Raw genomic sequence first — 22,766 nt, forward strand, 5'->3', positions numbered from 1 at the left:
CTCAGCAGCAGGTCACTTTATTAAATCCAAAACAGTATATCAACACATATTCCCCCAACCCCTCAAAATGATACAAAGTTCTTAACTTATATCTGTTCTCTCTCTGTATTTTTAGTTGAAAGATGTGACGGCTCTGCGCTCTGTTGTCCTCAGTGGCCTTCCTATTGCGCTTGGTTATGACCCAGGGAAAGAAGCTGCTCTCTTCAGTGACAGTTGGGGTGCTGACAGTCGTCAGTGAAGAGGCTCAGCTCCAGGGTCAAAATGCAGTCCACCACTAGCCCATTTCCACTGCCATTGTACTTGAGGGAGGTACTGTCATAGACAATGGTAGAAACTTTCCCCACTTGAGGCAAATGTGTCAATTACTTTTTCGTGCTTGACTCACCTCCTCCTTAGTCAACATAACAGCTGGAGTCTGCTTTGGCCCATGGTCCTTCTCAGTTAAGTATGTTTAGATTACAGGCATTATTAGTCTTAAACCTTGGCTTTAACATAAACACGTGTTCCTGTGGACAGTGTTTGAGTGACAACCTGCCTTAGTTTGCCAGAGATAGAAAAAAATGTCAGCTAGCAACTCCTACTGAACAAAAACAACAGTGAAAGTTGCTGTTGCTTTTTTTTCTAACTCTTATTTTTATGAGGACAAACATTTTCCAGCTTCCAGCTGCATGCACTCTGCTAGTGGGGAGGGGCAATGTTGGGGCTGCAGAATCTGCAGCGTCTTCAGCAGCACAGGGCTGCCTGCGGATGCACCTGTTTGTAAATCTTGCCGGGGGAAAAAATGTACACTCACTTGCCTCTTTGTTAGGTACATCTGATCAATTGCTTGTTATCACAAATAGCTGATCAGCCAATCACATGGCTGCAGTTCAATGCATTAAGCATGTAGAGGGGATCAAGACAACTTGCTGAAGTTCAAACCGAGCATCAGAATGGGGAAGAAAGGGGATTTAAGTGACTTTGAACGTGTCATGTTTGCCATGTTTGTGCTAGACGGGCTGGTCTGAATTTTTCGGAAAATGCTGATCTACTGGGGTTGTCACGCACAACCATTTTTAGGGTTTACAGAGAATGGTAGAAAATATGTAGTGAGCGGCAGTTGTGTGGACGAAAATATCTTGTTGATGTCAGAGGTCAGAGGAGAATGGGCAGACTGATAGATGTAGATTGAAACTGAAAGGCAACAGTAACTCAAATAAACCACTTGTTACAACCAAAGAATGCAGAATACCATCTCTGAACACACAACACGTCCAGTCTTGAAGAAGATGGGCTACAGCAGCAGAAGACCACACCGGGTGCCACTCCTGTCAGCTAAGAACAAACTATGGAAATACACTATGGAAATTGGACAATAGAAGATTGGAAAAACATTGCCTGGTCTGACGAGTCTTGATTTCAGCTGCAATATTCCGATGACAGGGTCAAAATTTGGCATAAACAACATGAAAGCATGGATCCATCCTGCCTTGTATCAATGGTTCAGGCTGCTGGTGGTGTAATGGTATAGAGGATATTTTCTTGGCACACTTTGAGCCCCTTAATACAAATTGACTATGGTTTAAATGCCACAGCCTCCCTGAGTATTGTTGCTGACCATGGCCATCCCTTTATGTCCACAGTGTACCATCTTCTGATGGCTACTTCCAGCAGGATAATGCACCATGTCACAAAGCTCATATCATATCAAACTGGTTTCTTGAACATGACAATGAGTTCACTGTACTCCAATGGCCTCCACAGTCACCAGATCTCAGTCCAATAGATAGAGTATCTTTGGAATGTGATAGAACGGGAGATTTGCATCATAGATGTGCAACGGACAAATCTGTGTGATGCTAACATGACAATATCGACCAAAATTTCTGAGGAATGTTTCCAACACCTTGTTGAAAGTATGCCATGAAAAATTAAGACAGTTCTGAAGACAAAGGGGTCCAACATTTTACTGGCAAGGTGTACCTAATAAAGTGGCCGGTCAGTGTATGAGCGTATTGGCGAATGAACCTGCGTATCGGCCGATACTAACACCAGTAAAAACGGAAATATCTTTTTTGTGATCAATTTTTTATTGAAAAAGAATTTACAATACATATATATATTGACATCATATCATTTTTTTCCCCCCACATAGCCAAGTAAACAGAAACAAATTAAATAATATCAGTCCCAGCAAATCTCTCTATCATTTATTTCCCTTAGAAAGATGTTGCAGAAAATTCATATCATGATGAAAAAAAATACCGGTATTTGCAATGATCCGGTATACCACCAAGCCCTACTTGGATCAAATTCAGCTTGTAGACTGTTAAAAGCTCGTAAGCCATTGGCACCATACAGATCTTTTAATACATTCACCCCTCTGTTCTTCCAATGTAGAAATGAAAAGGGCATATTACCAGTAAGTAGTGAGAAGTTGTTAAAAATTAGTGTATGATTATGTAATTTATAATCTGTGCCTACATAATTCATTACAGCACGGTAAGATGTGAGTAGAAATTAGATAACAGGCCTTAAATGTAATTTGGCTTTTTTCAATGGTAAATTAGCATACACCAGATCTTGCAAATTGTGAGGTAGTGCAATATTCTCCTCAATAGGTCTCCAAGAAACAGAGGAACTAGGATTGAACAAAGTAGATAGAGGACGTATCACATAAGACCAAAAGTAAAATTTAAAATCTGGCAGAGCTAGCCCCCCTAGTGTCTTCTCTCACTTGAGAGTTGTGAGGTTTAGGCGCTGCATATGAATTTAGAAACTAATGACTGAAGTTTATCCCAATATCCGAAAGAAGGATCATAGAAGAAATATAGTTAACCCGAGGAAGTATATCCATTTCAACTATTGCTACTCGGGCTTGAAGTGAATTAGGAAGATTCGACCAACACTCAAAGTCCTTCTCTATCTGACTGTATATACCTTGAAAGTTGTTTGTTACAATAGACAACATGGAGGGAAAAACTTCAACTCCAATATATCTAAAGCTTTTAATTACTGGTATATGGGAGGGCAGAGGATCTTGAAGTGCAGCTGAGTTTAAGTGCATCAGCGCTGACTTTGTCCAGTTGATTTTATATCCCGAGAGTGAGCTGAATGTATCAAAGGAGGAAAGCAAATGTGGGAGCAAGGAAACAGCACTGCCTACATAAAGAAGGATGTCATCAGCGTACAAGGATATACGATGCTCCGTGTCACAAAAAGTGATGGATTGCACACATGGATGTTGTCTTGTTTTCTTCGCCAGTGGCTCGAGGGAAAGAGCAAAAAGTTAGGATGAAAGGGGGCAGCCCTGGCAAGTGCCCCTTGATATTGGGAACTGAGCAGAGCAAATGTGGCCTCTGCAAACCATTACTGAGGGATTTGCATATAAAACCTTAATCAAAATAACAAACTGCTTGCCTAATCAAGTTTGTCCAATGTTGTCCATAGATATTCCCATTGTAATCGGTCAAACGCTTTTTCGGTGTCCAGCAATAAGATTGAGCAAGGGGGATAAATACTACTAGCTGTGTGAATGATGTGTAAAAGGCGATGCACATTATCAGCTACTAAGCGAGTTCTAATAAAACCAGTTTGGTCGTTGTGTATAAGTTTTGTAAGATGTATCTCCAACTGAGTTGCAAGTACTTTAGCATATAGTTTAACATCCCCGTTCAGGAGGGAGAGAGGTCTGTGATAGCCACATTTAGTTAAATCTTTATTCGGTTTGGGCAGGACTGTAAAAGTGTTAGTGCTAGAATTAAATGTGCCCTTATCGATCGGCTGTAATAATCATATCCAATGGTGGTTTGCCCAGTACAGCCCAGAAGGTAAGGTATAGGGATTTGCCTTTTTTCATATCAACCAGCGCCTTCTCAGCTCTTCTAGAGAAATAGGGGTATTGAGTCGCACTGATTCGTTATCAGACAAAGAAGGCAGATTAAGATCCTGAAAAAAATCTGCATCAACAGAAATTTCAGAACTGTAAATAGACAGAATATATCAGAAGAAATCAAGTGATATCAAGTGGATTACTCAAGGTGTGAAGATGTGTTTTAATGGCTGTAATGTTTTATTTTTCATTGTTTTTCAATCTGAGAGCTAAAAGGTGACTTGGTCTGGCACCATTGAAATAATATGTTTTTCTGGTCCTGTGCATTAAGAGCTCCGCTCTTTGTCTTAACAAAGAATTCAACTCAGTTCTTGTCGCAGCTATGCTTCGGAATATGTGGCTTGTTGTTGTGCCTCTAGCTGGGTGAGAGTATTCTCCAGTTCAGTTATCTTGTTGAGTCTACTCTTATCAAGGTGGGATGAGAATGAAATTGAGGAGTCCCTAATACAACCCTTCATAGCGTCCCATAAAAATCTAGAATCATCTTCTGAATCTGCATTAACGTCTATAAAAGTACTTAATTTTTCTTTGAGAAAAGTACAGAAATCTCCATTTTTGTGCAGTGAGACATTGAACTGCCAGCGTGGAGCTTTAGGGGGTGTACCTAGGAGTGTGGAAACGTGCAGCGACAATGCTATGATCTGATAAAGAACAAGGTTTGATAATAACATCATGTATTTCAGAAAACGAAGTAGCTGAAGTAAACAAATAACCTATTCTGGAGAAACTGATGTCTTGGTGAATAAAAAGTATATTGTTTAGATGTTGGGTTGATAGTGCGGTAAAAGTCTGTTAAACTAAATACTGACAAGAAAGTTATGAAAATCTTTTGATGCCTGTAACTATGTGACCATGGAGCGCTGAGCAGATTTGTCCAATAACACATTTACAATACAATTCATGTCAGCACCAAGGATGAGCGAGAAGTCCTGAAGATGCAATAAGACTTCTGTTAAGTTAGGAAGGGACTCTGGATCATAATGGGATGGGGCATAAATTGAAATAAAAGCAAATTTACATCCAGATATAATAGTTTTAATGTAAGAAATCCTACCATTCTCATTGCCAAATTCCTCAAGTATAGTTATTGAAAGGTTGCATCTCAGTACTATTAGTGACCCCCTAGTTTTAGTGTCCAGTGATGCTAAGGCAGCCACATAATAGTGCTTGTTTGAAAATCAACGGACATCTATATGTTCTTAAGTGGGACTCCTGCATAAAGGAAACGTCCATATGTTGTCTACATAAGAGGTCTAAACAGGCTGTATGCTTAACTTGACCATTCAGCCCATTTACATTCCAGCTGGTAAAAATGGAAATATCAATCTCTAATTAGCACTGCTGACTGATTTTGCTTGGGATGATAAAATAATCACCTCTTTTTGCATTGCACTGGAACATCCTGACTGTCTAGATTTACGCCTCTGCGTGTATATTTTCACTCAGGAATTGGCTACACTACTGCCACGACTTGGTATTTCTTCTGTTGATCATAAAATAGCTAGATAGCTGACAGAGGAAACACCTGGGAAACTACAGCATTTCCTCTGGCAATCTTCTAATGGCGTACGTATCTTATTGAAAATGTTACATATTGTAAACATTTTTATTTTATTTTAAACAAAATAATTAATCAAAAACTATTTTGACTAAGGGCAGTAATGCTTCCTCCCATTTCCCACTAGCCAGCTGCCACTGTGTATAATGTAGTGTACTGATGAACTCCCAGAGAGTGGCCTCTGCAGGTCATCTAGGCTCTGTGGAGTGCTCCTCAGTCACTCACTCATGCACTCACTCGCTTTGTCTCCAGACTGATTCTGATCTGAATTCGAAATCTACTTGGAATCCTAGGGGTGCACTCGCTTCAGCACCTCACAGATATCTAATATTGTCAGTAGCAAAGAGAACAGCAGAGCACAGAGAAATGAAATAAGGGTACAGACACACCAAACCGACATCAAAGAACTACATCAACGCACTAGAAAGACAACAGCTACAACACTGCAATGAGGGCTGGAGCCTCCTCCTGGAGATTATAAAATCAAACTTGTGAAGGATACGTAGGATCCAAACAAATTCCTTTTCAGTGACATCCCAGTCTATATGAAGGAATCAGAATGAACTCATCTGGATAGTGTCCCATAAACAGCATTGATAGAGGAAGACTTTGATATAGGATCATTCTGTTGGGGTGGGTCTACTGAAATAGGCCTAACCCTCAGAGTACCGATGCCGATGTTACTTGCTCCACTGCTACGCATCTGTTTTGTTTTTGTTCACGATATAGCATATATTAACCAATGGAAGAAATTAAGTATAAACAGTATCCATATTTGACTATACTTACCAATTTTCCTCATAAACAACCTGAAAATATCAATAGATACATTTTAAGATCACTGCTGATTTCTTTGATTCACACTTTAAAGGAAGACGATTAAGGCACAAAGCATTCAGCCTCAAAAGGAAAATCGCATCTCTTTGATAAATCTGCATAAACATGAGCACAAACACATGAGAAAAACATTTTCTTTTTCCAAGAAATGTTGTTAAGCAATGAAAAATATGAGTGAGGACTAGCACTAATGCGTGGTCATGATGGTTTTGATGAGCTGCATGCATTAAGAACTCTTCCCTCATGACTTCAGCTACAGTCATCTCCTACAACTTGTCGTAAAGATTTCTCAAGGTCTCATACCAGGCATCTTCCACTTTAGTCTCTATGACGCTGAGTTACCATGGTAACATCGTAACAATGTGCCCTGCTTACCACAGCTTGATATAGGCAGAAGTATGCAGAGCGGCACTTTGAATATCAGTAGTAAACTGAAATGTCATACCTTCAGCTTTTCTGAGCAGTTGAGCAATCCCACAATTCTAAAGCTATTTTAGTTTACTGTTTCAGAATCAAAAAGAGATTATTAATCCTTCAAGGAAATTGTTTTGTTGAGTCAAATATAAATAGAATAAAAAGTAATATAAAAAAAATATAAAATTAAAATAACATGTAAGATATATATCTATATATATTAGGGGTAAAACATCCACTATTTGTGTTTGTATTTGTTCAGGGGAGAAAAGTATTTGTATTCAAATAAAATTCAAAATAGGAGTAACAATCCATTTTTTTGAGTTACACTTCTAATTTAGGATATGTAAGTGTAAAAATAAGTATTCTTTAATTATGCATTATAATATTTATGGATGTACTGTATATGCAGTAGGGGTGTGCAAAGCATCCAGTATCTGTATTTGTATTTGTTGAGGGAAAGTATTTGCATTTGTATAAAATTCAAAACAGATGTAAAAAATCCTTTTTTCCCCCTTACACTTCTAATTTAGGATATGTATGTGTAAAATAAATATTCTAGTTCTTGTAGTCAATCCAGGCTGTGCTCAGGTTGGTCCGTCTGTTCTTGCAGTCTTGGGTGACTGTTCTATCAGACAGTAGCTGGAGCTTGGCTCCTCTGGTGTTACAACCAATTCCCTTCTGAGCCCTGCTCATGTATTCAGCCACATGCTTGGGTATCTGTTTATTCACCATGTTGCATTTCTGCAGCTCTGCTAGCTGACTAACGTCTCTCCGTGTTGCCTTTATCTTAGCTTCTAACCGTATCTTCCATCGTGTGTGCTGCTTGTTATGCACTGAGCCCGTCGTGTACCCTAGCATCTCCAGTATTTCTGTTGCTGTAATGTGTAGCAGCTTATTGGCCTCAGTGATGGTTCCCGTAGGGCAGGGATGCCCAATCTACAGCCCAGTTTTTATTGGCCCACAGCAAATTCTGAAAATATAAGAGGAATATGGCCCGCACAAGAAGCTTGAGGTCAATGCTGTTGCACTTCTCAGTTTCAACACTAGATGGAGCCAGCCACGGAAACGGTGAAGAAAAACTTTTACCGCTAGTCACCAGAATGGCAGCACCGAAGAAACTCAAAGTAGCATGTGAGTGTAGAAGATTTAAAACATGGTGTGAAAATTAATATTTCTTCAAAGAAATCAACGGAAAGTGTGTCTGTTTGATTTGCAATGAACCTGTTGCTGTGATGAAAGAGTATAATGTCCGGATACCGGAAAAGCCACAACAGCAAGCTATGAAGTTGCTAAACTTATTGCCCAACACAGCAAACCGTTCTCAGACAGTGATTTTATAAAGCAGGGCCTCATCAAAGTCACAGAAATAATGTGCCTGGAAGTAGTGCAGGATTTCTACAACCTCCAATGTCCAGAAATACAGTGGTGCAGAGAATCGAGGACTTCAGCTAACTTGAAACTTCAGCTGAGAGACAAAGCTTGTGCTTTTGATTTTTTGCTCGATAGCATGCGATGAGAGCACAGATGCCACAGACACTGTGCAGCTGTTATTTTTTTGTGGGGACAGAGTAGATAATAATTCTTGGTGAACAGAGGAGCTGCTTGGTATGATGAGCCTAAAAGGCACAACGACGGGTAAAGATATTTTTGAAGCTGTGTCAGAGGCAGCTGAAAAGATGGAGCTTAAGCGGAGGTGGGTCTGTTAGAATGCACTGTATAATCCACTGAGAAGCACTGTGTGCCAAGACTGTCCAGCTGGGCGATGTGATGAACACTGTTGTAAAAACTGTCAACATAATTCGAGTTAGAGGACTGTACCACAGGGAATTTTGAGCTTTCCTATCTGATGTGGACGCTGAATATGGGGATGTACTCCACCACTCTGGTGTGTGCTGGCTCAGCTACGGCTCTGCGCTGCAGCGGTTTTATTCGCAGTTTTTGAAAGAGAAGAGCCGACCGCTTCATGAACCGAGTGACCCTCTGTGACTGGCAGACTTGGCATTTTAAGTTGATCTTACTCATCATCTGAACACACTGAACAAGAACCTACAAGGCAAAAAACAGCTGGTGTAAAGTCTGCCTGTTTGAGACACAACTACGGAGCTTTAATGCTGTACACTTATGCTATCACACTATCTGAAATCAAGTCTGCTTTTCCAAAGGCCGACCTTTCTGCTAAAAAGGAGAGATCTGTGTCTGTGATTGCATCTCTCGTGACAGAATTCAACCAGTGTTTCCAATATTCTGAGTCTGCAGTTAGAACTGATTGAAATGCAGTGTGATGATTCTCTGAAGAGTCAACATCAGCTTCTCTCCCTCCCTGACTTCTATCAGAGTTTAGATAATGCCAAGTTTGCTCTGATGAGACGCCATGCGAAACAAATGAGGAGCCTGTTTGGCTCAACATACATATGTGAACAAACATTTTCTCTGTTAAATCAGAGCAAAGGCAGACAGAGAACCAGAATGACTGATCCATCTCTGTGAAGTCCTTCGTGTCTCAACCACCAGGCTTTTTCCTGACATGTCAGCTATCCTTCAATCCAAAGGACAGCATCACTGCTCCTACTGAGTGCAATGTTCTTCACATTATAGGTGAGTTAGAAATACACACAGTATTCATGTGTCAATATGTCACCTCTAGTGTGTGGCCCAGCCCTTTGTCTATTTTTCTGTATTTGGCCTTCACTAAAAAACTTTGGACACCCCTGCCGTAGGGATTGTCATTAGTGCAGCATTCACATCCACTAGCAGATCTTCCTCAGCTTGAGTCTTCGTCAGGGGCTCCACTGTCTCTGATTGTGGGGGTGATGAAGACATCTCCCTGCTGACCTATCGTCCTGGGTCCCCCTTGCCGTGACATTGTTCCATTTCATCAGTCTCTAGTTGTGATAATAGTTTTCGATTACCGATGTTGGAACACTGGGCTAACAGCTGTTTCTTTGTTAGCCTTGATTGTGGGTTTTGAACTATTCATTGTTCCAACATTCGCTGCTTGTATCTCCTCTCTCTGGGATTGTTTGAATAGTAGCAGCCCAATAACTCTGTGTTATCCAACCTTGTCCAGCAATGTCTTGTTCCAGTAGCCCATTTCTCATCAGGTTGCCCTAGTGCTGTCCAACTCTTCATCTTTGACACTCTTTGTTGGACGTCTGCCACTGAGATGATTACTGGGTCTGGGAGGCTGCTGAGGTCAGCTCTTGGGCCCACTACCCATTGGGCATTGATGTTGTGTGATACCTCTCTTTCTCATATGTCCTTCCAGTATTCTTCCAGTATTCATGGTGAGTTTTTCCAGTTGTTACTTCTCTGTCACTGGGAATAGATCTTGGCTGGTTCAGTGGAGAACATCGTGTTTATTCTCTTGGCCTCTGCCTCCTCTTAAACAGGGTGAACAGATCACTGGCTCCATATACATATATATATGTGTGTGTTTTCATCTGTACAATTACTGGAGCAGATCTACATAATGAGAAAGAGTCTGAGTCATCCTGACCTAATTTTCATCAGAATGTAGAAGTACAAAACATTATATGCAGGAGTAGCCATTGTGCTATCATTTTCAAACAAATGACAAAGTAACAAAGGGCCTTTTGAAAACCCACCAGAAACTATTCTGTCTAGACGGCAGTCAGCTTTCCTATCTGCTGCGAGGAACGTGTGGTTCTGTTGCTTTTCTATCATTGAGTTTACAAAAGTAGTCTGAGCGTGGCAGACTGTGGGAACAGCTGTCTGTTTAATGAGTGATGTATCATAATTTTTTGCGCTGTCACACCTTTAAGTACTGCCACTGGAGTTGAGAAAAAATTTAGCTCGTTAGCATAGAATGCTCTGCATCACATTTGCACTTTAAAATGTGTTTTAACATTTATTCCTGAACCCTTTCATTTATTATTTTTTAATTCTCCGATATTCATTTTAAATCTTAACGACCAATAAACATTTTAAATACAATGATTAGTTGTTGCAGTGCACAGTATGTCCTAGGCGATTTTTGAAAATATATATTATTTGTCGTTCATGGAGAGATTTAGTGACTAGGAATAAGTATTAAACCTACCAAGGCTGACAGTTTCTCTCTGACAACTTAATAGCTTCTGCTACCCTCAACGTATGTGCCTGGAGATCATCCTTGAAGGCACTTTATCCTTTGAAGCTGTGCTATTACCCTTTCACAATATTATTTGTCTCCGCCACTCTCTCACATTTAATAACAGCACCATATACATACATGCCTTCGTTACATCCTGTATCTAACAATGCAACTCTCTCCTCTCAGATATATCCCTCCAACTGTTCCACTAACTTTTGCTGGTGCAGGAATTTGATCAGCAGAGCCCCTTCCCTTCGACACACCACCCCTGTCCTCCAACCGCTGGACTTAGTGGAGTGGTGTAAAAGTTTGATGATCCATTAAAAGGAAAGTTAAATAATTATGTATAAGCTCGATCCGATCTTTTTTCTTTTTGTGGAATAAATAAAATGGGCAAAACTGAGATCTGTTTATGCCTACATATACACCACAAGTAGTAAACATCAGGTGACCTGACATGAGGGACAGAAAGGTGACGGGAGCAGAACTGGTCTGTGTCTGATTCGGCTCCTTTTACGGAGACCTAAATAGAGTCATTAAAACAACATAATGCTAAGTTATTTCATTGCAAATCAAAATGAATAAATGAAAATCCCACAGCAACTTGGGTTGGTGTTATTGTGTCTTGTGTCAAAAGTGTCAATAAAAAATGTGGGAAAAAAAAAGATCTATTCTGATTAGGGTTTGGGTGCATGTAAACACATATTGTATTATTTAATATTATTTAGTGTCCTTGTACCTTCATGTCCAGCTGCAGAACCCACCTTGTTTAATCCATCTATGTAACCCTGAGGAAGAATCCATTTGGTGTCCCACACTAAACTGTGAAAACAAAGTTTTAACCCTCAGTCATTTGAACTTGTGTCAGCTAATCACAGTGTGAAGCTGTGACAAAAATCTTGTCATGCTTAACTGCTGAACGAGCTATACAAGAATATTTATTCATAGCAGGTAACACCTGAACCTGTAAGCAACATCTGTAAGATCTCTTCACACCAACTCAGCATGTTGAATTGGAGTCATTTTGAAAGAGTTCTCTGGTTGGTTGTTCGGCTCAACAAACCAGAGCATGACAAGTGCTGTGCACCTTCTGTTATGTCTGTAAAAGAAGGTGCACAGTTTTTCATATTATTTACTAGCCTGTGAACCAGCCCAACTTCCCCAACCCACATTTAATTTGCAGTGGAAAGTTGGTCTGGAGTCACTCTGTTGACAAGTGAATACGCTTTGATAAAGATCAGCCAGGTCAATCAAATCTTTTGGAATCTTTATGTAATGATGGAGTGAAGTGAAACATGAACATAGTCATACATGTCATCTGAGTGCTACGGAGTTCACTTAGTTTACAACAAATTCTCTTAAATTGTTTGTAGGACTATTACTGATTACATTGACCAGGCATAACACTGTGACCACTTTCCTAGTGTCGGTATCCCTTGTGACTCCTCAGAGAATGGATTTGGTCGTTCTGAGGGGGTCCTGTAGTGTCTGGCAGCAGAATGCTGTTAGTGGGGGGTCTTTGGGTCCAATGGGTTGAGGGGAGAGACCTCTATGGATCATCCCACAGATGGGGAACTATTGAATTTGGAGGCCATCCTGCTGGGGATGGCTGCTGCCATCAGTGTCACTGCTATGTGGTGGGGGTGTCTGAGCTGGTCTAAGTCAGAGGTACATATCTAGAATGGCCAGTCTCATTTACTTCTCCTGTCAGTAGTGTTAATGTTGTGGTTGATCGGTGTATGTGCAGCACCAGGCTACACCTAAACATACAGGAATATTTTCTTCAAGAATGAATGTACTGAAGTCTAACTGAGCCTGAATTATTTTCAGTTATATGCAATTCATACATTTGAGCAAACATGGAGATGTGGCAGAGACTAAATTGCTCTTGCATCCCGCTGATTTGCATGTAACTCAGTCCCACTGCTCCATTTTAACGCAGGTTTAATATGGATATACTTTATTGAGAGCATTCACAGACAGAAGGGAGTCTGTCCTCTGGGTTTTCTATAAACAAACACTGCAGCGTTTTTATGTAGATTGCTGTGTCCCCTGATGCCGCTTCTGACAGAACATCATTAAACAGTGACCAGATCATCTTTTGTATTAATGTGCATCTCTTTGAGGTCCAATAACAAATTCCACTTTGTCTAATAAACTGAGGAGGGAAAAAAATTACACCAATCTTCAGATAAATAGATTTCACTGAACAAGCGTAACATTATGGCTCCTGACAGGATAAGTAAATATCAATGACCATTTGTGAGAACTCAATGTTCTGCAGGTAAACTTTTGAATCTGGCATTCACTGTGTTAAGGCAGGGACTTCAAAATCTGCTTACTTTGATCCACATTAAAAGATATTTAAGAGATGCATGCTACCAACATTTGCATTTTAATTTACTATAGTTATTGGTACTGTACATGTAAAGGGCCATTACATAAAGGTCAAAACATATGTACAGCTGTAGAAGTAATATACAGTATGTACTGTATATAGAGCCAAAGCTGAAACCAGCCTCTTGATGAGGATATATGTACAGCAAAATAAATGCAAGATCAACTAAACTGGAGCTCATAAGTCACATCTATTTATTCACAGACTGGTATCTGAAAGTATCTCTTATTGTCTTGCATTTGCAAGACATTCTGTGTCAAGGTTGCTGGTGGTGTTGGTGTTGGTGTTAGACCCAAGTGCAGGATAGAGTGGGGTCAGGCAGGAGTTCAACAAAAAGTATTTAAAGAAAACAAGATCTAACAAAAGGCGCTGCAGACAAGGCAGGTAAATCCAAAACACAGAAATCACAAGGAGTCATGAAAGATGAAATGATGACAAACAGGCAGGAGCATGGCCAGGGGACAAAGGCATGGAGACTAAAATGACAGAACAGAGAACAAAGGCAAAGGCAGGGCTATGCGTATATATGCAAGAGGGATGAGGGGTGATGATGAGACACAGGTGAAACTAATGAGGGCGGAGCACACAAGGAGAAACCAATAAGTAATCAAGTAATCAAATAAAATGGGAAACTCAAATCATGAAAACAGACAGACAGAATAAGAATTATGACATTGTTTAGGAGAATGTGCTTTGAACGTTACCTCTGTCATATACCTCTGTTGTATTCGGTTTACCTTGCATTTCGTGTTATTTGTAAAGTTTCTTCCTTGGTGATTTGTGTCTTGCTTTACTTCCTGTCTGTGTTCTTTACCCTGTTGACTGGTTTCTCTTTCCTACCACCTTAGTCTCACCTGTACCTGGATTTTTAAAAGTTGACTAGTATGTGGTGAAAGTTGAGTTAACGTCGACTAGTCGATGACGTCACACAAAAACACAGTAGAAAGTAATGCTCTGAAGCATCAACATTTATATTTCTTGAACTGAATACTTATTGTGGCGTCTCACAGAAAGGAAGCTACGGAGGCTTTTCTGTAAGGTAACTAAAGCTTAAACACAGCGTACTGTTGGCCGTAGACCGTGTCAACACCATAAACACCATCAGTCAGACACTTCTACTATGAGGCGCTCTCTCTGCAAATTCTCAGCTCTACCAACTGAGAGTTGGAACAAAAAGCACGCACAACAATGTCAACTAACACAACACAACAAAATTCATTCCTTCATTTTCTACAACTGCTTGTCCTCTGGAGGGCCGTGGTGGTCTGGAGCATATGGGCAACTTAGAGCCTAACAAGCATGTCTTTGGATGGTGGGAGAAAGCTGGAGTATCCGGAGAGAACCCACACAGGCACAGGGAGAACATGCAAACTAATGCAAACTGCAAGAAAGGCCTCTTTAAAGTGTCATGGTGCAGCAGACTAGTTGACTAGTCAATACCACCCCTGCATGGTACTGTATACAGCCCTGTCTTTGTCCCAGTCGTCTGTTGAGTTACCCACATGTCCTGTTTATTCCATCTGTTTTCTTACTTCAGAGTTTACCTTCTCATGTTTTTGGATTACCCTGCCTCACTCTGCAGCACTTTTTGTTTTCCTTAATCGTAAATCTTCATTTAACTAAAGATTATTCGTTCGTTCATTTTTCAAATTAAAACCGAAACTAAAAAAAAATAGATTAAATCCTGAGTTGTTTTTTCAATATTCATTCCCAAAACCAAAAAAAAAAAAATGAATGACTTGTTTTTCTGATTTCCAATTTTGCACATAAATGGAAAAACCGGATCCGGATTACATCTGTTTGATCCATGTGAAATGAACTCCTCTGTCCTCACGTCAGGAGAAAAAAAGCTATTTATCAGTTTTCCTAAATGAATGAGAAGTGCAGTTATGTATTACTGCAGCAGTGAAGAGTTCAATTTGGTCAGTACGTTGTTCACATAAGGGTTTAAATAGCTGCACCACTTCATGAAATAAGTGTCATTAAATGAAATGAGGTGTGTCATCTTACCAGTTAACAGGAGGAGTGTTATAATTGATTAATGATGATCATGATTAATCATGAGAATTTCACATTACTGACTGATATGTCTTTGCTGCTACATGATTCAATTCTATTCAGTTTTATATAGCGTCAGTAACAGTTCATCTTTTTAAATATGCTTAAAAAATCCAGGTCTGAAACCCGGCCTGAAAGCGACGGTGACAAGTAAAAACTCCCTTTTAACAGGAAGAAACCATGAGCAGAACCCAGCTCATATGGAGGGACCCATCTGCCCAAAGCTGGCCACACAGATGAGGAGAGAACAGCAGGAGAAACGAGATACATCTGTCATAGATACATCTGACTAAAGCGTCCATGTAGACTCTGATGATGATATAAATTCAGGATGTAGCTGGTGATGTTACATGACATACATAGTACACTCTAAAAATGATTCATGCACTCTAAAAGGTAATAGCTATGCTCACTTAAATTACATTTGTGTACTTTACTTATTTCTCACTATCCTGTTGATTTAACTCATGTCATGTCAGTAATATAGTGGTTTTGCCTGAAAGGGGTATAAAACTAAGCTCATGTGAGTAAAGTCAACTTGTGTACCTGAAGTAAATTAGGGTGAACGCAGCGCGTGGCTTTGCACATGCTCAGTAGATCAGGACTTTCCAGCAACTACGTGGACAGAAACTTTTGGAAGAAGCAAGATTTTTGAGTCTCTAGATGAGTTATTCAATTTCATCGAGTATTTACATTTGTGAGCTATGATTTCATTATTCATAACTGAACTTTAGCAGGGCATTTTCCTGCACATTGTGATATCTAAACCCAGTGTTGGTGAAGTTACTCAAAAAAAGTGATTAGTTACTTATTACTAGTTACTTCTGTAAATTGTAATAAGATTACTTTATTAGTTACTGCATTTGAAAAGTAACTTCACTACTTATTACTTTACATTCCCATTACTTTCCCATTTCCCACAGACATATGATCCAGGGACTTGAAAGTTCTTTTGAGCTTCGATTCCATGTCGGAATAACAATTGGTCAGGTAACGGGAAAATGTTTTCCTGTTTGACATTGGCTTGCGAGTCGCGGGTATTTTATCTAGTATTTTTTGAAACCTGGGCGATTCAATTGTCGACAGGGGAAGCATGTTCTCTACAATGAACCCAGCAACCAGCCTGTCAATGTCTTTCTGTGTTACCTGCTTCTGCACTCCACCACTTGAAAAAAGCTTTGCCTGTTTGGGCGGGTGGGGCTGCTAATCAACCAGCGAGCAGGATCTATCGCCACAAGTTTTGTATTGCCATGCTGGGCTGACAAATGCTTGGACAAGTTGCTCATTGACTTCGCAGCAGTTGAAAGAAACTTGTCGACTAGGCATAGAGTGCATTTCACTCGAATATTTTTGTCCTTTCAAGCTATAAACTGAAAATAATGAGAATATCGCCACTGGCCAAAACCCCCAGTCTCCGTCTCCATTTCCCTCTCTCCTGTTCGCACCAGCAGCAATTTCACTCGACTCAAGTCGATCTCTATGGCAACGTGCTCAGGCAAGTAGCACGCACACAGGCAGCACGCACACATGCCTGCACCACCTAAACAGATCAGAACTCTTCACATAGGCAAACGCGGCTTGTGTAACACAGGGAAGTACGTATTGTTTACTAGTGCTATAGTCTAGTAAAGTAGTGTAGTTACTGATATTTTTGGTGTAATGCATTACTTTACTTTTACAGTAATCCCTTACTTTGTAACTCGTTAACCCTTTTGTAACTCTGTTTTACCACAGATGTCTGCACTGTATTTTAAATCCACAACTCTTTGTGACTTTTCTAGCTGAGGAGCTGTCTTTGTGGCTTAAGATTGACTACCAACTGTGATGCAGTGGACATGTAAGTTTTGCAACTTTGCGTGTGGAAAAAAGAGGGCAGCTACTTAAACATTATAGATACACATATCCAGATACACCAGAAAGAGCAGTGCCCCAACCAGGATTGCAATTTAGAAACCAGCATCTACAGTATACTACATTTAATACCCACAAATGCAGGAACCACAATGACGATCATAGTCAGTTGCAGTTCAAGCCAGAAATTTGAACACCTGCTGAAACTCTGGTTGAAGTTGAAGTTGAAAGTGAAAATGAAAGAGAAGTTCACGACATTCATATTTCATTCTTTCAGAACCATGGACCAGTCCTGGCCAGTGAAGGTAGTGGCGAAAATTATATCTGAAAAGTAATTTTCCATGACAGACCTAATAATCTGGAAGAATTCATAAGCGAGTTGAACAAACAATTAAGTCTGCAGTATGACTTCATGAACCATGAAGACCCAGAGTTCAACTATGCTGTTTGCAACCTCACGGATACAGATCCAGCAGAATACAGGTGGCACAATGTTAAGAGCTACAGTGTACTCTTGTTTATTACAGTTCAATGCAAAGTGTGTCATAAGTGTAAAATGTTTCATTTAGTTTGTAAGTAGATTGAAGCTTGATTGAAAATGTGTCAGAACCCCGTTGAAATCTTATGTAAAGTCAGTGAGTAAGATTTAGTTTTAATATTTCTAGATTTTTTAAAAAGTTTATTTTATATTATATATTTTATTTCATAGCTGATATTTTTTAAGGCTTAAATCTGGATTTGTTTTGATTGTATAACTTAATTTCTCCATAAACACTGACTTAAGAAGCTCACTATGGCAATTTTGTTGAAATAAACAATAATCCTGCAAACTAATCATTCTTTGTTGTGGTTACTTTATTTAAAGCAATCGGTTTCCTAGATTCTATGGAGTTAACACAACTGTTCAGTTACGTCAGACTCACTTGTTTAACTTGTTTTAGTTGGTACTTAGAAAGAACAACTAATTTCACTTGCCATTTTTAAGTTGGAACAACTTTGCCAAATTAAGTAAATGATACAAAACTCAACTAGAACATTCAAAGTAAACATAACTTGAGACTTCTAGTTTATGTTTATTTACCTTTTGCAAGGCAATCATTTTTTTAAGTAAGATCAACAAATCAGATAGAGTGTGGGGTTAGTAAATACAGCTCAAAATCTGAGCTTTTTCTGCATAAAAAATAAGTTTGTTATGTGTATACATTATAATGAGTTGATAACTTCATTTAATGTGAATATAAACAAAATAGTCTTAACTAATTAACATTTCTGAGTAGAAATAAAGGAAAAGACATAAGTTAGAATAAACTGAAGGAGTAATTTGCTACTTTCTCTGACTGCCAGGGATGGCAGTCACTCAGGAGGTACAATAACTGAAAGGTTGATGGTTCAATTCTGCCCTATTCTTGGTCTGTCCAAGACACTGAACCCACCTGCTCACAGTACGCACCCCACTGGTGATGTTTGGTGATGGTCAGGGAGGCCGTATAGGTGCAGACTGGCAGCCACATCTACATCAGTCTGCCCCAGGGCAGATGTGACCACTGAGGTAGTTTACCACCACCAGGCGAGTGTCTATGATAGACAATTTGCAGAATTAAAATTAAGTTAGTTTAACTTAATTAAGCTTGTAGAGGACAAGGCCAGTCGTCTTCCTTGTACTAAAGTAACTGAGTTGGCCTAACTAGTAAGTCTTGTAGCATCTACTCAATACTAGCTAAGCTGAAATAACTTCAAAATATCCATGCAAACTGTTACATCAAGTTTTTACATCAACATGTGCTCAGTGCATCATCCCCCAGCAGTCTAGACTTATAGCAGCATAATTAAGACATGATTTAGTCCACTATAAGCTTTGTCAAAAAGAAAAGTCTTAAGCCTGACTTTAATAGACAGGATATCTGCCTCCCGAACCCAAACTGGGAGTTGGTTTCATAGGAGAGTGTCCCGATAGCTGAAGGCTCTACCCCCTATTCTACTTGTGGGAAATTCTAGGAACCACAAGTAGACCTGCACATTGAGATCGTAGTGATCTGCTGGGATGAAATGGTACAATGAGGATATCTAACATCTTTCAGATATGAAGATATGAATATTATTCTTCTCTCTTCTGTCATCTGTATTTGGTCCTGGAGTCGTGAACATAGCATTTTCTTTATTTTTGTTCATTTTCTGAGTCTGAAACTTCCATTTCTATGCAGGCTTTCATTTGCGGACAGAAATATCACAGTGTTGCATATTGGTTTGCTTCTCATGAACGTTAGAGTCAATTTCATCTATTTTGTTCCTGCAGAAAGGAAGTACTGTACTGGAGCACATTTAGTAATAATAATAATAATAATAATAATAATAATAACAAAAATAATAATGATAATACATTTTATTTGTATAGCGCTTTTCATAACTCAAAGACACTTCACAGACATAAAAACACGTTTTTAAAGAGTTTAAAGATTTTTTTTTAAAGAGTTTTTAAATGTAATGTGAATGTGTTGTGGTCGGAGCAGTTTCTTATGGGGGATGGCAGGGAGTTCCAGAGGGTGGGAGCAGCAGCAGAGAAGGCTCTGTCCCCCCAGGTTTGGTACTTGGCTTTGGGTGGGACCAGGAGGTGGGCAGAGGAGGATCAGAGGTTGTGGGAGGGGGTGTGGGCTGAAGCAGGTCCATGAGGTGGGGAGGGCCTGGTGATGGAGGGCTTTGTGGGTGAGTAGGAGGATCTTGAAGTTGATTCTTTGTTTGACAGGAAGCCAGTGGAGATGTTGGAGGATGGGAGTGATGTGGTCACGGGAACGAGTGTGGGTGAGGAGGCGGTTGGCAGAGTTTTGGACAATTTGGAGTTTTTTGAGAAGTTTGGAAGGTAGACCGTAGAGGAGGCTATTGCAGTAGTCCAGTCTGGAGGTGATGAAGGAGTGGATGAGTGTTTCAGCTGCAGTGGGGGAGAGAGATGGACAGAGATGGGCAATATTTCTGAGATGAAAGGAAGCTGTTTTTGTGACCTGTTTGTCAAAGATGAATCCAAGATTGCGGGTGTGGGAGGAGGGAATCAGAGGTGAGTTGCCAATGTATGCACAGACGTATTGAGCTGACTAGGTGAGATGTTTGGGGCTGATGATAAAGAGGTCTGTTTTACTGCAGTTCAGTTGAAGGTAGTTGTGTGTTTATTTCTGAGAGGCAGGTTGAGAGGGTAGAGAGTGTGGAGGAGGTGATGGATTCTGTGGAGAGGTATAGTTGAATGTCGTCACCGTCGTCAACAGTGAAATTTCAGACTGTGGTGGCGAGTGATATTGCAGAGGGGAAGGATGTAGACGATAAATGGGAGAGGACCAAGCACCGAGCCTTGGGGGGCACCTTGCGCCAGGGGGGAAGTGGATGAGGAATGGTTGTTTAAGTGTATGAATTGTTGGCGGTTGGAGAGGTATGATTTAATCCAGGTGAGTGCAGAGCCAGTGATGAGAAGTGATTTTTTGATGCGCGAAAGAAGGATGGAGTGGTGGATGGTGTCAAAAGCAGCAGTGAGGTCCAGGAGGATGAGGATACTGATTGGGCCAGAGTCTGAGGAGAGGAGGAGGTCATTTAGTATTTTGAGGAGGGCTGTTTCAGTGCTACAGTTTTCAGATGTGAAGGATGAGACAGTGTTGTCATGGGGTTTCAGAAGGGAGTTTATGGTTGTGAACAGTGTCTTGATACTTGCCTTTAGATCACTTTTGTAATCATTGTGGCATATGTAGCACCTACGTCTTTCTCTGCGTGCTAGTGGAAACAGGAAGCTAATATGCGATATTAGAGATGTTTGCGCCCAGTGAACTATTTTCCAACACCCTGAGATCAACGCCAGTTGAATGCACTCCTTCACATTGCATAGCTGAACAGTGTGACAATTGCATTTGCTACTAAAAATCATTCTGTGCAAAGAGAAATATGTATCCATTAGCATAGCAAAGAAGTTGCGCTGGTATCTTCTCTAAGAAGTAAGGGAAAGTAATGGCGCTCAATTGGAAAATCTGTTTACGTTGTGCAACACTGCACTTGTGTTTTGTTGTTGTCTTTTTAGCGTTTTAATATTAATGTTAGCGACAAAAAATGGTGCACCCCAAGTTTTAACGCCTTAATGCCGCTGTGATGGTCATACACACGCACTGAAGTAACAAAATATTCAGCTACAAGAATATAACTGCATCAATCTCATATAATGTTGGCACCATGTGGTGTTTAACTATGTAGACAAATGCAGCCAAAAAAATGGTGCAAAGGCCTGAGCAGTTAATTTGCTGCTCGGCAAAATTTCCCAGCACTCCGTAAAGTGGCAAATTTGTGAATGGAGTACCAATGTAAACAAGCAATCTTTGACCACAAAAATGGAACCTCCTAGAACATAGGTCTTTAACAGAGGTACTGCATGGGTGGTCGCAAAATCTTGGGTTGATTAGACATTTTTTATATATATTATTTTTTCCACTACAAATTTAAATTTCTTTATCATTTAAATAGCTTAATACTGAATGCAAGGTAATAGTAATAATAATGTATATTGATAAACAGCACCAGGCCGAGTTTAATATAGAACACATATAGTAGAGGTTCCCTGGCCTGCAAAACGTGGAAACTGTACTAGAAACACATGAGCTAATGAATGCAGTCAATGACCAGTGATGTTTAAGGAGTCCATTTTGGCCCATTGTCTTTTTTCTAGTTGTCTTTTTTTTGTCCTGAAAGTCATAAATAAAACAATTTATTTGGTTTAAAGGAATTTGTCATTTATTAGGTTAACATACTAACAGATTATCTTCAAACACAGCTGGGTATTTAAATGTGATGTTTTGAAAGATGGTTTAACAATGTGTCTGAATTTCTTATCAGTATTAAATTCATTTTGCCAATAAACAAACCTGTGTGCGCTACTACTTAGTAATTTTACTCATTAGCATCAGCACTACCACCTAAGCATACAGCCCTGCATTGTGCTGCTCCTCAGCTACAACCCCATCACACACCCTGTCAGATGTGTTTTGTTTTATGCCTCCATTTGTGTTGCAGCAGGGAAGATTAAACAATCATCATGTGGAAGTTCCATATTCCTTCTCTCACATCTCAGTTTGTGTCTCAGTTACACTTCACTAATGAAGACGGATGAGATGAGATGTTTTCAGTTGTCCAACATGAGGAAGCTAACAATTGTGTTGGCATTGTCCAGATACTTAAGCAATTTCTGAACTTGAAATCCAGTTTTAAGAATATCTTTCTGCAAACTGAAGAGTGACATTCTTCATAGTTGCTTGTATTGCTACTGATGTCAGCTATCAGCTTGATGCATAATAAGTGGTTGTCATTTTTCCAATAGGTTGGCCCTTTTCCAACACTGTGTGCAAGACGAGCGGCTTTGTGCAGGGCGTGTCTGTGTCTGCATCAGTCTTCACCCTGGTGGCTATTGCTGTCGAAAGGTTAGTGTGCACTGTAGTTTCAACCTGTTTGACTACTGTGTGAAAATGAATCAATGACTGAGCATTCACTTAGGAAGCAACAAGGTTCCACAGCCTTACTTGAGGTTTACAAACATGCTCACATGACAAGCCTGACATGCTGATGTGTTGTCGATACAGAATATTGTCAGCTTCTGTTTTACATTAAAGTTATCTTTCAGTTAGTTTTACTTCTTGTCTTTGTCTTTTCAACCTTCTGGGATTCCCCT

General features: G+C 39.9%; 1 protein-coding gene across 1 annotated transcript in view; it reads left to right on the forward strand.

Moving 5' to 3' along the window:
* Positions 1–22,766, forward strand: part of npffr1l2 (neuropeptide FF receptor 1 like 2) — a 70,685-nt gene that overhangs the window by 46,611 nt on the left and 1,308 nt on the right. The window contains exon 3 of the mRNA XM_047591025.1: positions 22,419–22,518. Within this exon, the coding sequence (XP_047446981.1) occupies positions 22,419–22,518 (100 nt within the window). The remainder of the gene's footprint in view (positions 1–22,418; positions 22,519–22,766) is intronic.

The sequence above is a fragment of the Mugil cephalus genome, chromosome 8 (genome assembly GCF_022458985.1).
Source record: "Mugil cephalus isolate CIBA_MC_2020 chromosome 8, CIBA_Mcephalus_1.1, whole genome shotgun sequence".
Classification (NCBI taxonomy): Eukaryota; Metazoa; Chordata; class Actinopteri; order Mugiliformes; family Mugilidae; genus Mugil; species Mugil cephalus.